The 13,356-nt window shown below is 49.2% G+C and overlaps 1 protein-coding gene across 3 annotated transcripts in view; it reads right to left on the reverse strand.

Annotated features, from left to right (window-relative positions):
* LOC139060739 (stromal membrane-associated protein 1) overlaps positions 1-13,356 on the reverse strand; it is a 208,475-nt gene that overhangs the window by 85,885 nt on the left and 109,234 nt on the right. For all 3 annotated transcript variants that reach the window (XM_070539806.1, XM_070539805.1, XM_070539804.1), the window contains exon 7: positions 12,532-12,792. In XM_070539806.1, coding sequence (XP_070395907.1) covers positions 12,532-12,792 — 261 coding nt within the window. The remainder of the gene's footprint in view (positions 1-12,531; positions 12,793-13,356) is intronic.

The raw sequence follows: 13,356 nt of genomic DNA on the forward strand, positions 1-13,356 counted from the left end.
CCACCCTCCTCCTAGTTCATCCTTTTCATTACCTCCCTCTATGCTCAACCCATTGTCTGACCCTGCGACATCTCTGACAAGACCCCACTTTGCTTGTTCACCTTCTCCCTCCAGCCATCAATCTCGTTCGCCTCCTTCAAGCCGTGCACCTTCTCCAATCTATTTGCAGCACCTCCGACTGGAAAACTAAACAATGAAGCTTCTGGAGGTGGAGCTGCACTGACGACACTGGCACGAAATCTTCGCTTGACCATACCCACGAACCAGAATCTTTTGGACGTTATTGTTGGCAACGTTCCCGTGTGCATGTTGATTGACACCAGGGCACATGTGTCCATTATGAGTGCTGCTCTTCGCTACTGGCTTAAGAAAGTTATGATGCCTGCCTGAACAAAGTTGTATGAGTCACCGATGGAGGGACTGCCGCTATTGTTGGCATGTGCTCTGCCCGACCCACCATCACCAAGAGAACCACCGTCGCTCTCTTCGTCATCGAGCATTGCCCTCAAACTCATTATTGGTCTGGATTTTCTCGCCACTCATTCTGCCCTCATTGACTGTTCAGCCAGCTCACTTTGCTTTGACTTGCCTCTTCTTGCCGACCCTGTGGACCTGCCTCAAATCCATTTAGGCTGCATGGAATTCAATAGCCTCCTGCCTAAATCTATGACACAACTTATTTTCCACACCAGCTGTACCTGATGGCAATTACACAGTTGCACCAATTCCGGCTGTTATCCTTAAACATGGTGTTACCATTTCACACATACTGCTGACAATTACTGGCAACCACACCTGCCTTCCCTTTGTCAATTTCGCGCTAACCACACAAGTCCTCCCACAAGGGATCTCATTGGCTAAAATCAGCACTCTGCAGGATGATCAGGCCGAGCCCTTCACCGTCGAGGCTAGTTGCAGCTCAGCCCATACCACGACGTCAACCCGTGGCAGTGGCATCAACATTCAGATGGTTTCCTCTGACCTTACACCTGCTCAAGCTGAAGCCCTATGCCAAATTCTTGAAGGCTACCACAACATTTTTTACTAGCAATCCACCCTCAAAGGGTCCCACACGAGGTCTGGCCATATTGAGCTGACAAGCGCAGAGTATACAATGCACGCTAACAATCGTGTTTGTAAAGAATTAAATCGCTATGCGCTGCGGAGAGGTCCGAAATTTCAATCCAAATGCCATTCTCTCTTTCCCTCGTGGCTTTCCCTCGCGCTCCAAGCTGGACGGTGATGTAGTCGTGTCCCTGTGCCTACGTAGTTGTGTCCGCAGTGTGACGTCGCTCATGGTGACATGTGACTTCGAGAATTATTCAAGGCAACATCTGTTATTTGTGTGATCTGTTGCTTGAATTGACGAAAATAAGTTTAGAGAAATAATAAAACACACAAACAGAATATCTGCGTGTCTTTTGCTTTACTTCGCACCGAAGCAAGAGAGGTGTATTCCCGCTTTGTCTGCTTGTTCCCACGGTAGTGCAGTCACGTGCGCAGGTACCGAATGTGCACAGCGTGCAAAATCATGCGCTCTGCGAAACGAGACATCACAACAGCTCGTGTGCCACACTGTCAGCAGAAATGCGCAGTGCCGAGGAGGAAAAAAAATGAGAAAAAAAAAATGAAGGCGTGGCCCTTGCTGTATGTGTCACGCAGTCCTCGAGGTCAGGTATGGGAGAATGCAGGGAAGGAATTTCGCTTGTAGAGGCTAGATGGGGCGATTGGGGAGAGAGTCTCGCTATGCAGTGGAGCTCTCCTTCTGAAATCATGGGTTCGTGGCACTGAAATATCTTTATGTCGGCTATTAATGAGCCGATTTGAAAAATTTTTGCAGCAGAATGCTCCCTAGAGGACACGTAACAATTTCCAGCGTGTAACCAAAACTTGCTATGGGGCCTCGTGAAGGGTTGTGAACCGTCCCATAAATACTGGCGATGCGAACTCTATTCACCAACGTCCATATCATGTTTCCACATCGGAACAAGCAGTTATCCAAAATTAAGTAATAAAGATGCTTGCAAAGGACATTATTGAGCTTTCCTGCAGACCTTGGGCTTCTCCCACCTTACCTGTCAAAAAAGAATAATGGAACGTGGCACTTTGTGTGAATTATCACCACCTGAACACAATCATTAAAAAGGATGCTTAACCAGGGTGTCTACCAAGTTGAAATTTCCAAATTCCCTGAGTTTTCCAGGTTTTCCCTGAGCACCTTTGAAAAAATCCCTGAATAAGCCAGAACTTTGGTTGATGTCAAGACAGGCTGACACTATGCTGCCCGATGCTGTCACTCTCTAGTAGACATGTTGAAACAAAAAAAAAATGACTTAATCCAGTTTGAATAGTAAGGAGTAATATCTATCTTATTTAAAAGAAAACAGAAAGAAGGTATTAGTAAAATGCACAGTGAAAAAAATGGTAAAACGCATTCCAAATTGAGTTGAACATATTGTCGCAACCTATTAGGAGACGGGGAAGCCGGCGTAGAGGACGTGTAAAAGCACTTTTATGAGAGCAGTCAACGCGACGTCGTCGTCGTCGTCTCTGTTTTTTTACTCGCGCGCCACTTCAGCGTCGTTCTCATCGCCTGGCACATACCCGCGGCGACCATATAGGATGTGGCATTTGCCCCCCCTTTGAAAAAAAAAGGCATCGTCCCGATGCACTAACCGCCGAAGGCTGTGCACAGACGGTGCAAAGTGGAGGTCACGAAGAAATGTAGGGCTTCATACGAAGCACGTGCACAACCTCGGGCAGATGCCGCCGGCGTTTGGAGCAGTTATGGCTGTCGGGGACAACTTCATAATTCACATCGCTGATGCGGCGCAGAACTGTGTACGGGCCGAAGTATCTTCGCAGGAGCTTCTCAGACAGCCCCCGCCGACGAATCGGAGTCCAGATCCACACCTGGTCACCGACGTTGTATGTGACGGGTCTGTGCCGAAGATTGTAGTGTCGGACATCGTAGTCCTGTCGTTCTTGGATTCGCAAACGCGCAAGCTGCCTGGCTTCCTCTGCGCGTTGCGTAAACTCGTCGGCACCAGTCTCGTCGTCACCGCACTCGTGTGGCAGCATTGCGTCCAACATTGTTGTCACTTCGCGTCCGTAAACGAGGTTGAAAGGCGTCACGCGTGTGGTCTCTTGGCGAGCCGTGTTATACGCAAATGTAACGTATGGTAAAATCTCGTCCCAGTTCTTGTGGTCGACGTCGATGTACATACTCATCATGTCTGCCAGTGTCTTATTCAGACGTTCTGTCAGCCCATTGGTTTGGGGATGATAAGCCGTGGTCTTTCGGTGAGTGGTACCACTCAGTCGCAACACGGTATCCAGAAGCGCAGCCGTGAACGCAGATCCTCTATCTGTTATGACCACTGCGGGAGCGCCATGCCTTAGGACGACGGCCTCGACGAAAAATCGCGCTGCTTCGGCTGCTGTTCCACGTTGGATAGCACCTGTTTCGGCGTATCGAGTAAGATAATCAGTGACGACGATTATCCATCTATTGCCGGCAGTAGACAGTGGAAATGGACCTAAAAGGTCCATGCCAATTTGTTCGAATGGCGCTTGCGGTATCTGAACAGGATGCAGCAGTCCAGCTGGCTTGCCGGGTAGGGCTTTGCGGCGCTGGCAATCGAGGCATGTCTGTGTGTAACGTTTCACGATCGACGCAAGTCTTGGCCAATAGTACTTTAGCCTTATTCTTGCCAATGTGCGGGTGTATCCCAAGTGACCAGCGGTCGGCTCGTTGTGACAGGCATGTAGGACTTCGTCGCGAAGAGATGCGGGAATGACGAGTAGGTAGCTGCTGCCATTAGGTGAAAAGTTCTTTTTATAGAGAACGTCGTGGCGTAAGCAAAACGAAGGCAGCCCTCTCGCGAATAACCTCGGAACGCTGCTTGTTTTTCCCTCTAAGTAATTGAAAAGAGGAACCAGTTCTGCGTCCTCGCGTTGGTGGCGGGAAACGTCGACAGTATCTAGCACGCCTAGAAAACCCGCGTCATCATCGTCGTGGACTGCAGTCTCAACAGGGGACCGAGAGAGGCAGTCGGCGTCGGTGTGTCGTTTCCCCGATTTGTACACAACCGTGAAGTCGAACTCTTGGAGCCGAAGACTCCAGCGCGCAAGCCGACCAGTTGGATCTTTTAAATTAGTCAGCCAGCAAAGTGCATGATGATCACTGACAACGGTGAAACTCCGACCATACAAATATGGCCGAAATTTCAGGACGGCCCACACCAGAGCGAGACATTCTTTTTCTGTAGTGGAGTAGTTAGCCTCCGTCCTGGATAGCGTCCTGCTGGCGTAAGCAATCACTCTTTCGGTGCCGTCCTGCCGCTGTACAAGCACTGCGCCAAGGCCGACATTACTAGCGTCGGTATGAAGAATCGTAGGAACGTCTTCATCAAAGTGTGCGAGGACGGGAGGCGCCTGCAGCCGTTGCCGTAGGTCATCAAAAGCCCGTTGCTGGTCTTCACCCCAGACAAAGGGGACATCTTCTCTGGTAAGATGGGTCAATGGCCATGCGATGCGCGAAAATTCCGCAATAAACCGTCGGTAGTAGGCGCAAAGGCCGAGAAAACGTCGCACGGCCTTTTTATCTGATGGCGTTGGGAAATTAGCAACGGCAGATATTTTATCAGGGTCAGGTCGAACACCTTCACGACTAACAACGTGACCGAGAAATTGAAGTTCTTCAAAGCCAAAATGGCACTTTTCAGGTTTTAAAGTTAGACCAGCTGAGCGTATCGCTTCGAAGACCATCTTTAGTCTTCGTAAGTGTTCCTCGAACGTTACGGAGAAAACAATCACGTCGTCGAGGTAGACCAGACAGGTTTGCCATTTGAGGCCTGAGAGTACAGTGTCCATGAGTCGTTGAAACGTTGCCGGCGCAGAACACAAACCGAAGGGGAGCACCTGAAATTCATAAAGTCCGTCGGGCGTAACAAAAGCGGTCTTCTCACGGTCTCTCTCATCAACTTCTATTTGCCAGTAGCCGCTTTTCAAATCCATCGACGAAAAGTAACGTGCGTTTCGTAGCCTGTCCAGTGAATCGTCGATACGCGGTAGCGGATAAACGTCTTTCTTTGTGATCAGGTTGAGTTTTCGGTAGTCGACGCAGAAGCGCAGGCTACCATCCTTCTTTTTCACCAATACGACAGGCGATGCCCAAGGACTCTTAGATGGCCGAATAACGCCGTCGTCAAGCATCGTCTTCACTTGTGTCTGGATTGCCTCGCGCTCTTTTGGTGCTACACGATAAGGGTTCTGCCGAATTGGTCTGGCGTCGGCTTCGGTGATAATACGGTGCTTAGTGAGCGGCGTCTGGCTAACTCGTGACGTGGATGAGAAGCAGCTCTTAAACTCATCGATGAGCTCAAGAAGGCTGCTGCGTTCGACGGGGGATAAGGTGGGACTGATATCGACCACAGGGGCAGGCATAGCCCCAGTGAACGTCGCGTGCTCCACTGAGAGGCAGTCCTGTATTGATGTAAATTCGTCGAAGTAAGCAATAGCCGTGCCTTTAACAATGTGTCGACGTTCCCCGGTAAAATTCGTCAGCAGGAGCTCAGCACGTCCGTCACGTACGTTAATTACGGCCCTGGCGATGGAAACGCCTTGACGCAGTACCAGTGCGTCGATGTGTTCAGCGACGCCAGTGCCAGTGTTGAAGTTGTCGCAGATGACAGGCACGAGGGAACAGCTTCGCGGCGGAAGCGTGACGTCGTCGTCGGCGGTACGTAAGCGGGGTCGCTGGTGCTCCGCGGGGTCGACGTCGTCTGAACTCGTAGAAAATGTGACAACGAGGTCACGGACATTGATCACTGCACCATACTCTCTCAAAAAATCCATCCCCAATATAAGTTCTTTACAACACTCAAAGAGAATGACGAGGGTGGCGACGAAGGTTGCACCGGCGATTACTATTCTGGCTGTGCATTTGCCAATCGGCGTCATCAACTGGCCACCGGCAGTTCTGATGTTGGGCCCGGTCCACGGCGTCTTCACTTTTCGCAGCCTGTCGGCCAGCTTTTGACTGATTATCGAAAAATGCGAACCAGTATCGACGAGAGCGGCCACTTGGTGGCCGTCAATGCAAACGACAAGATCGGCGCTGACGGCGTCGATTGTCGGCGCCGATTGTGACGGCGTCGATATTGTCGCAACCTAATAGGTTGCGACAATATTCAACTCCGGTAGATTGATCGGTGGGAGTCCAGCAAGGCGACGGCTCCGTCGAAGAACTTCTGGTTCAGCCTCCGTCTTCGGGTGTCGATTACCCCGCACCTCCACCAGTGTCGCAACCTATTAGGAGACGGGGAAGCCGGCGTAGAGGACGTGTAAAAGCACTTTTATGAGAGCAGTCAACGCGACGTCGTCGTCGTCGTCTCTGTTTTTTTACTCGCGCGCCACTTCAGCGTCGTTCTCATCGCCTGGCACATACCCGCGGCGACCATATAGGATGTGGCAATATTCAAATACGAATGAAAAGGAGATGCATACAGAAGTAAATATTTTCGAATATGAGCTATTTCTATCAACTGATAGCAAGCTCATCGGTATGAGGCCTGAACTTTGTCACAACTAAGATTCTCTCTCAGTAACTGGGAAGTCAACGTCAACTGTCCTGACATACTCTCAGCCCATACGCAGCACTTCAGTGTTTGCTTTCACTGCTTTAAAGAGTTTATTTTGGTTTGAATGAGGGACACCTGCATCTTGGCGTCAGCCAACACTTTCTTTTTTGAGCTCAAGCTCCTTCAAAGAGGTGGCGGTATGCTTCCTTTCCCGTTACTTCCTCAGTGCGTCGGTCCTCTCTGTTCTTATCCTCCTTCTGCTACGCATTCACCCCATGGATAATTTGAAGCATCCTCTTTGTCAGTTGTACAGCCAACGTCCAATTTTCCGGACTCCCTAGGGGCCGCAAGAACATCCGAAAAATCGGGCAGTCCAAAAGAAATGAATGTCTTTACCTGCCCTTAAGGGCTAAAATTGCCACAGGCACATCTGAAAAAGCTCTTAAGGCCTGCCAGTACAGTTATTAGGCATATCGGTGTTCGTACTGTGACAGGAGACGGGGTGCACGCGTGTATAATTAAGGAATACATACTGTGTCCCGTGACAATTGCCCCTTCCTACGCTTGTTAAGCCGCACCGCGTAACACTGCTGTACTGAGGCGAAGCTAACTTTCGGAGACGCATTACACAACGCGCAGTGCTTTACGAGCTTCGAAGCCAATCGCGAGGATTACAAAGGCGGAGTCGGTGCCATTGCTGACAGCGGCAAATTATTTCAATCAAAAACACGGCAACACATGGCAAGAAGCTTAATAGCGAACGCAGAAGCAGCTAGGCCTAACGCTGCCGCGGTGGTGGCCACGGCTGCCAGCGGACCTGCGTGCGAGAGTGCCAGGTCGAGGCGGAGGTGGTGGCTTTGATTAATGCCATTTCAGAACTGCAGTCAGGGCAATATGCATTGACTATATGGAGTACGTGGTGGTGCCGCGAAGCCGTGCGAATCATTGGGCATGTCCGAAAAACCGGGCGTCTGGAAAATCGGTCGTTAACTGCTCTGGAAATACCTCGTGCCGATGACACAGCGTCAATGACGATTCGCTGCGATTACTGGAGCCAGCGTTAACACGACTTTTGTTCCCTTTCAATAAAATTACAGCTAATTTTCCCTGATAGAAGCACAAATTGCCCGAGTTTTCCCTGAGTATTCCCGGTTTTCCCGGAATTTTCAGGGATTTTGAGTAGTCTGGAAAAATTCAGGGAAAGCTCAGGGAATTTGTGCCTCTATCAGGGAAAATTAGCTGTGATTGTATTGAAAGGGTCGAAAGTCGCGGTAATGCTGGCTCGAGCAACAGACGGGAATCGTAATGAATCGTCTTTGACGCCCTGTCGTTGGCTAGAGGAGTTGCCAGTGTATAGTCAACGACCGACTTTCCGGATGCCCGATAATTTGGATGGCTTCACGGCACGATCAGTACCTCATAGAGTCAATATACAAGAACATCTCAAATTTCTGACGCAAGAAACGTTCCCCGTCCAATTTTCTGGACTTTCTGCCGTGACCGCAGGTCCGAAACGACATTAATCAGTCACCAGCGCTGCCGTTTTGATTACCTTGCCGCCTCGAACCGGTGCTCTCGCATGCAGATCTTCTGGCAGCCGTAGCCACCACTGCAGCAATGCTAGACCTAGCTGCTTCTATGTTCACTATTTAGCATCTTGCCATTGGGTGCAGTGTTTTTCTTTGAAAGAATTCGCTGCTGTCAGCAATGGCACCGACTCCGCTTTGTGGTCCTTGGGATTGGCTTAGAAGCTTGGAAAGCTTGGCGCATTGCATAATGCCGGTTCCCGAAAGTGAGCTACGCCTTTGTACAGGAATGTTACTTGGTGAAGCATATGCAAAAGTATTGCAGTGAAGCATAACAAGCGTTGGAAGGGGCTATTGCCACGGGACATAGTATGTATTCCTTAACTATACATGCGCGCACCCCATATCTCTTGCGACAGCACGACCCCCGATATGCCTGATACGTGTACCTACATGCCTTCAGAGCGTTTTCGAATGTGCCTGTGGCGGTTTGAGCCCTTAAAGGCAGTAAATGACATGCATTTTTTTTTTCCAACTGGCCGATTTTCGGAGATTTTCCCAACCCCTAGGGAGTTTGAAAACTCGGACATGGACTGCGCAACTGACCAAGAACATGCTTCAAATGGTCCGTGGGCAGAACGAGTGGCGGGAAGAGGACAAGAACAGAAAGGACCTACGCATTGAGGAATGAACGGGAAAGGAAGCGTGCTGCCGCTGTTTTGAAGGAGCTTGAGCTCAAAAAACATTGTTGGCTGATGCCGAGATGCAGGTGTCCCTCATCAAAACTAAAATAAACTCTTTAAAGCATGAAACACAACTCTAAGGCGTCGTGCGTGGGCTGAGTGTATGTCAGGACAGTTGACGTTGACTTACGAGCTGTAGAGAGAGCATATAAATTGTGAAAAAGTTTGGGCCTCATACCACTGAGCTCGCTATCAGTTGATAGAAATGGCTCATATTAGAAAATATTAGCTTCTGTATACATCTCCTTTTCATTCGTATTTGAGAATGTCTGACTCGATTTCCAATTTTTTTCGAAGACATTTTATTTGCCGCACATTTTACTAACCTCTCCCTTCTAGTATTCTCTTTTTGAATAACATAAACACTTCTCCTTAGTATTCAAATTGGATGAAATATTTAAAAAAAATTTTTATATGTTTACTAGAGAGTGATAGCATCGGGCGATATGGTTTCAGCCCTCCTTGACATAAAACTTAGTTCTGCATCACTCAGGGAATTTTGCAAAGGTACTCAGGGAAAACCTAAAAAACTCAGGTAATTTGGAAATGTCAACTTGGTAGAAACCCATGTCGTTGGCAACAGGGAAATGCACAATAACGTCAGTGTCCACAGTCTTGATGGTGCCAAGAGTCTCGCCATAGTGCAAAGTTAAAGTGTACGAATTTGGTTTAGAAATTAGCATTTCTGCAGCACCATGGTGAACCATGAGGAGGGCGAAAGGCAACAATATAGGCTGGCAGTGACTGAAGATGGCAGCGGGTGTACACATGATCGTTGCTTCGGCAAGTGATGCGCATGAAAAAGGGACAAATACAGCACTGTGAGAAGGAAGGTCAGTATCTGAAGCTACACAGCTCCTGCTAACATCATGAACTTGTAAGTCGTGAGATGGCAAATCGCACAAAATGAAGAACTGAACCTCAGCACATGCACAGTCAATAACGGCATGATGGCGCGACAGAAAATCCCACCTGAGAATCACATCGCGGGAGCAACAAGTTAGCACAAAGAAGTCAATTGAATACAAAATATCTCGAATCAGCACCCTGGCAGTGCACATAGCGACTGGCTGAACTTGTGCACTGGCTGTTCTAAGCAATAGTACCAAAGGCATCATGGTCACTTTCCGTAATGCACGACAAAGCTTCTCACTAATCACGCATACAGGAGCACCTGCATCGACGAGCCCAAGAGATTCGATGCCATCAACGGACACTTCAATATAGTTAGTGGGGGAATAACGAGGACTTTGATGTTCTGATGATGACACAGTTCGTGCCTCAGGAACTGCGGAAATCAGTTTTTCGCTTCAGTAGTACTGGCACTGGGCCCATGCTGCATGAGTGAGAGTGAGCGCTGATGAGGGGAAGGCGAGCGATGAGTACCATAGAGCTGTGACTGCGGTGCTAGTATGTCATCAGCAGCGTAGACTTCCAGTGGCGGCTGTTGAGGCATGCGGAATGGTCGGAAGCTGAAGCTGGGTGGTCGCAGGGTGCCCACGAAGGCCGGCATGCGCCGAGGGCAGACGTGCTACATGTCCTGGGGCACTACAAGCGTAGCACATTGGGCGGTTGTCAGCAGTGCGCCAAGGATTTGTACCCTGCTGCTGTGCACTGAAAAAAGTAGCCACCGGCTGGCGAGGCGAAAGTGGAGGAGAAAACACCGGCGGGCGAGGCACTGAAGGTGGAGGAGAGAACCCCGGCAGACGAGGTGCCCGTACAACGGCTTCAGCATATGTCAGAGGCGCGGCCACAGGAGCCGGCTGACACGGAGGTGGAAGAGCTTCGATCACTTGCTCTCTAATTATCTGTCAGATCGCTGGAGCCAAATATTGAGAAAGCTTCACTGTGGTCGGCAAAATCGAGAGCTGTCGCGCAACCTCCTCACCCACAAATTCTTTTATTTGCGTCAGGAAAGTTGCGTGGTTGTCGCCAATAACCAACACTGCTAACGAGTCTTTTGTAGGTGGTGGGCACCGAGCTAAGATGCGTTGTTTTCGTAGCTCGTCAAAACTTTGGCACAAATTGATAACTTTGGCCACGATACGCGGATCCTTCGCTAACAACATTTGAAAGGCATCCTCGTCAATGCCTTTCATAATGTGTTTTATCTTGTCTTCTGCCATTGATGAATTCATGCATTTACACAGGTCAATGACATCTTCGATATAACTTGTGAAAGTTTCACTGGGATGTTGCACACGCCCCCGTAAGAGTTGTTCTGTGCGAAGCTTGTGCACACACAGCGGGGCGCCCGAACACTTCTGCGAAACTTGTCTTGAACGCGCTCCATGTTGTGAAATCGTGTTCGTGGTTTCGGAACCAGAGGTTCGCGACGCCGGTCAAGTAAAACAGTATGTTGTGCAACTTGGTGGCATCATCCCACTTGTTATGCTGGCTCACCCATTCGTAAGATGACAACCAATCCTTTACGTCATGAGCATCGGTGCCACTAAAGATGGCAGGATCACACTGGCGCAACACACCAGAAACGATGACTGCCGGTGGCTGTGGTGCATCTTCCTGGGTGGTTTCGTCAGGCATGGTCGCAGCAGTCGGTAGTGTCCGGCTTCGTAGTTCCAGTTTCCAAGGTTACTCAGCACCTCCACAAAATTAAAAGGGGTTTATTGCAGCTCATTTGAGGTATCGCAAGTAGCTCTTGATGACGAGTCCAAGCCCTTTGCATCGGCAACCCAAGCTTGGGTCTCGCGCCGCAGCGGTGGCAGTCCACACAGCGTCACATGCATATTACCCACTACACTACCAGTCAATTTGTTCCCGGAAAATGTGATCAGCAATGTTCACTAAATTGCTAAACTCTAATTGTATGATATGTTTTCTGGCAGCTAGATCCCATGTGAAGAAGAGAAACAACGACGCATGTGCAATCGAGAGCAGCAGGCGCCCACTATGGCAGCTTCCAGGCATTAGTCAACTGCCCGTGTCACGTGAAAATGCCAGCACACACTCAATTTCCTTTTCTGGTATTAGTGAATTTGCTAGTAGGTCATCGTATGTCGCATTCACATCTATTGCCACTAACCCTATAGCAATAAACACATACACCTTATCACCTATCTCTTTCATATCGCGTGTGGCCTAGTGCCGTTGGAAGCATGCTGCCCGCTTTTAATAGGCGATAATCCGGATGTGGAGCCGTTCCCTGCTGCAGGCAGCATTAAGTGAATGCCATGTTTCCCTCTGGTGGCATCGTATTCCTGTGTCACCCACCAGCTTGACTTTGTTCTGGTTTCCTGTTACGGTCTTATAACTTGGGCCCTATATAACTAGCTGCAAAAATGACAATGCATATCTTGGGCCATGGGAACCCCACCAGCTTCGCATGCATGCCAGCATGTTCTGCTGCAACGATTTGCGCCATGCTTTGCATTACATCAACTCCAGTTGAGTCCGTCTATCTTTAGTGACTTTAGGTCTTACGTTGTCCCGGTTGGTAATGTTTTTCTCACATTTTTTTTTTTCAAAAAGAATAAAAGAGGTTCTACTGCACTCTAGCACTAACCATGAATTCGGAACAAACCTGTGAGAAGTGATTTTGTGAGCTTCCGTGTATGCAAAGTGCATCTCCTCCTGAGCGTTGACAATGGCAATGATCATTTTGTCACGTACGACGAGAGCACCAATGCGAACACAGCCCAAGTGGGCGCGCTTGCTTACCAGGTGTGTAGACAGCCTGCATGGACATTCCGGCAGCAGGTGCAGTGAAGGCTGGAGGCTGTGAGGCGCTGTAGAGGGACAGGATTGACTCCTTGGTGAGTACATTGCGCCGCTCTGCAGTCTGGCCGAAGAAGGCCTTCTCCTCAGCACAGGGGTCCGATGCCGGAGCAGCGGTGGCAATGGGGGCAGCACTTAAGAACTCGTCAAATGGATCTTCTTCTGCCTGTGGTCCACAAGCAGCGCTTCCAGATGAATCAATATCTGCGCCATTTGAGACCAGCACTGCTGTCAGGCAGACAACTTTGGTAACATTTTGAGCACATCTCGTTTAGTGGGTTATGATCAGAGTTACATAAGCACATACAGTCACATACATTAGCTGCACAACAAAGTGGAGACAAATCCATGTTACTGCTCCTTATGAAGACCAATTCAAGATTTAACTGAAGGTTCAGTTAACAAGGCAAGCTTAACTAAAGGATACCAATGAATTTGGACATTAAAGCTTTGCACTGCTTCCCTTGGGAAACTAAAACTAACCCAGGGGTTCCTGAACTGTGGCCTAAGAAACCCAACAAGCTTTCATGTGGCTCCCAGCTTAAGTCGGCATACTCACTCATGAGTAGATCAACTTGTACACATCCCACGCTCACTTTACAGGCTTGTAACAGAGCCTTACTGAGTGATGAAGGGTTTGGGCCGGTGAGTTCGAGTGGATGCGAGTATGAAAATGAGCGAGTGCCGGTTAATGTGAGCACGAACGAAAGTCAGTGACTGAGTGGACGAGAATCAGTGTACATGATATTGAGTGAGTACATAAGCCTA

Source organism: Dermacentor albipictus, chromosome 6, assembly GCF_038994185.2.
Source record: "Dermacentor albipictus isolate Rhodes 1998 colony chromosome 6, USDA_Dalb.pri_finalv2, whole genome shotgun sequence".
Taxonomy (NCBI): Eukaryota; Metazoa; Arthropoda; class Arachnida; order Ixodida; family Ixodidae; genus Dermacentor; species Dermacentor albipictus.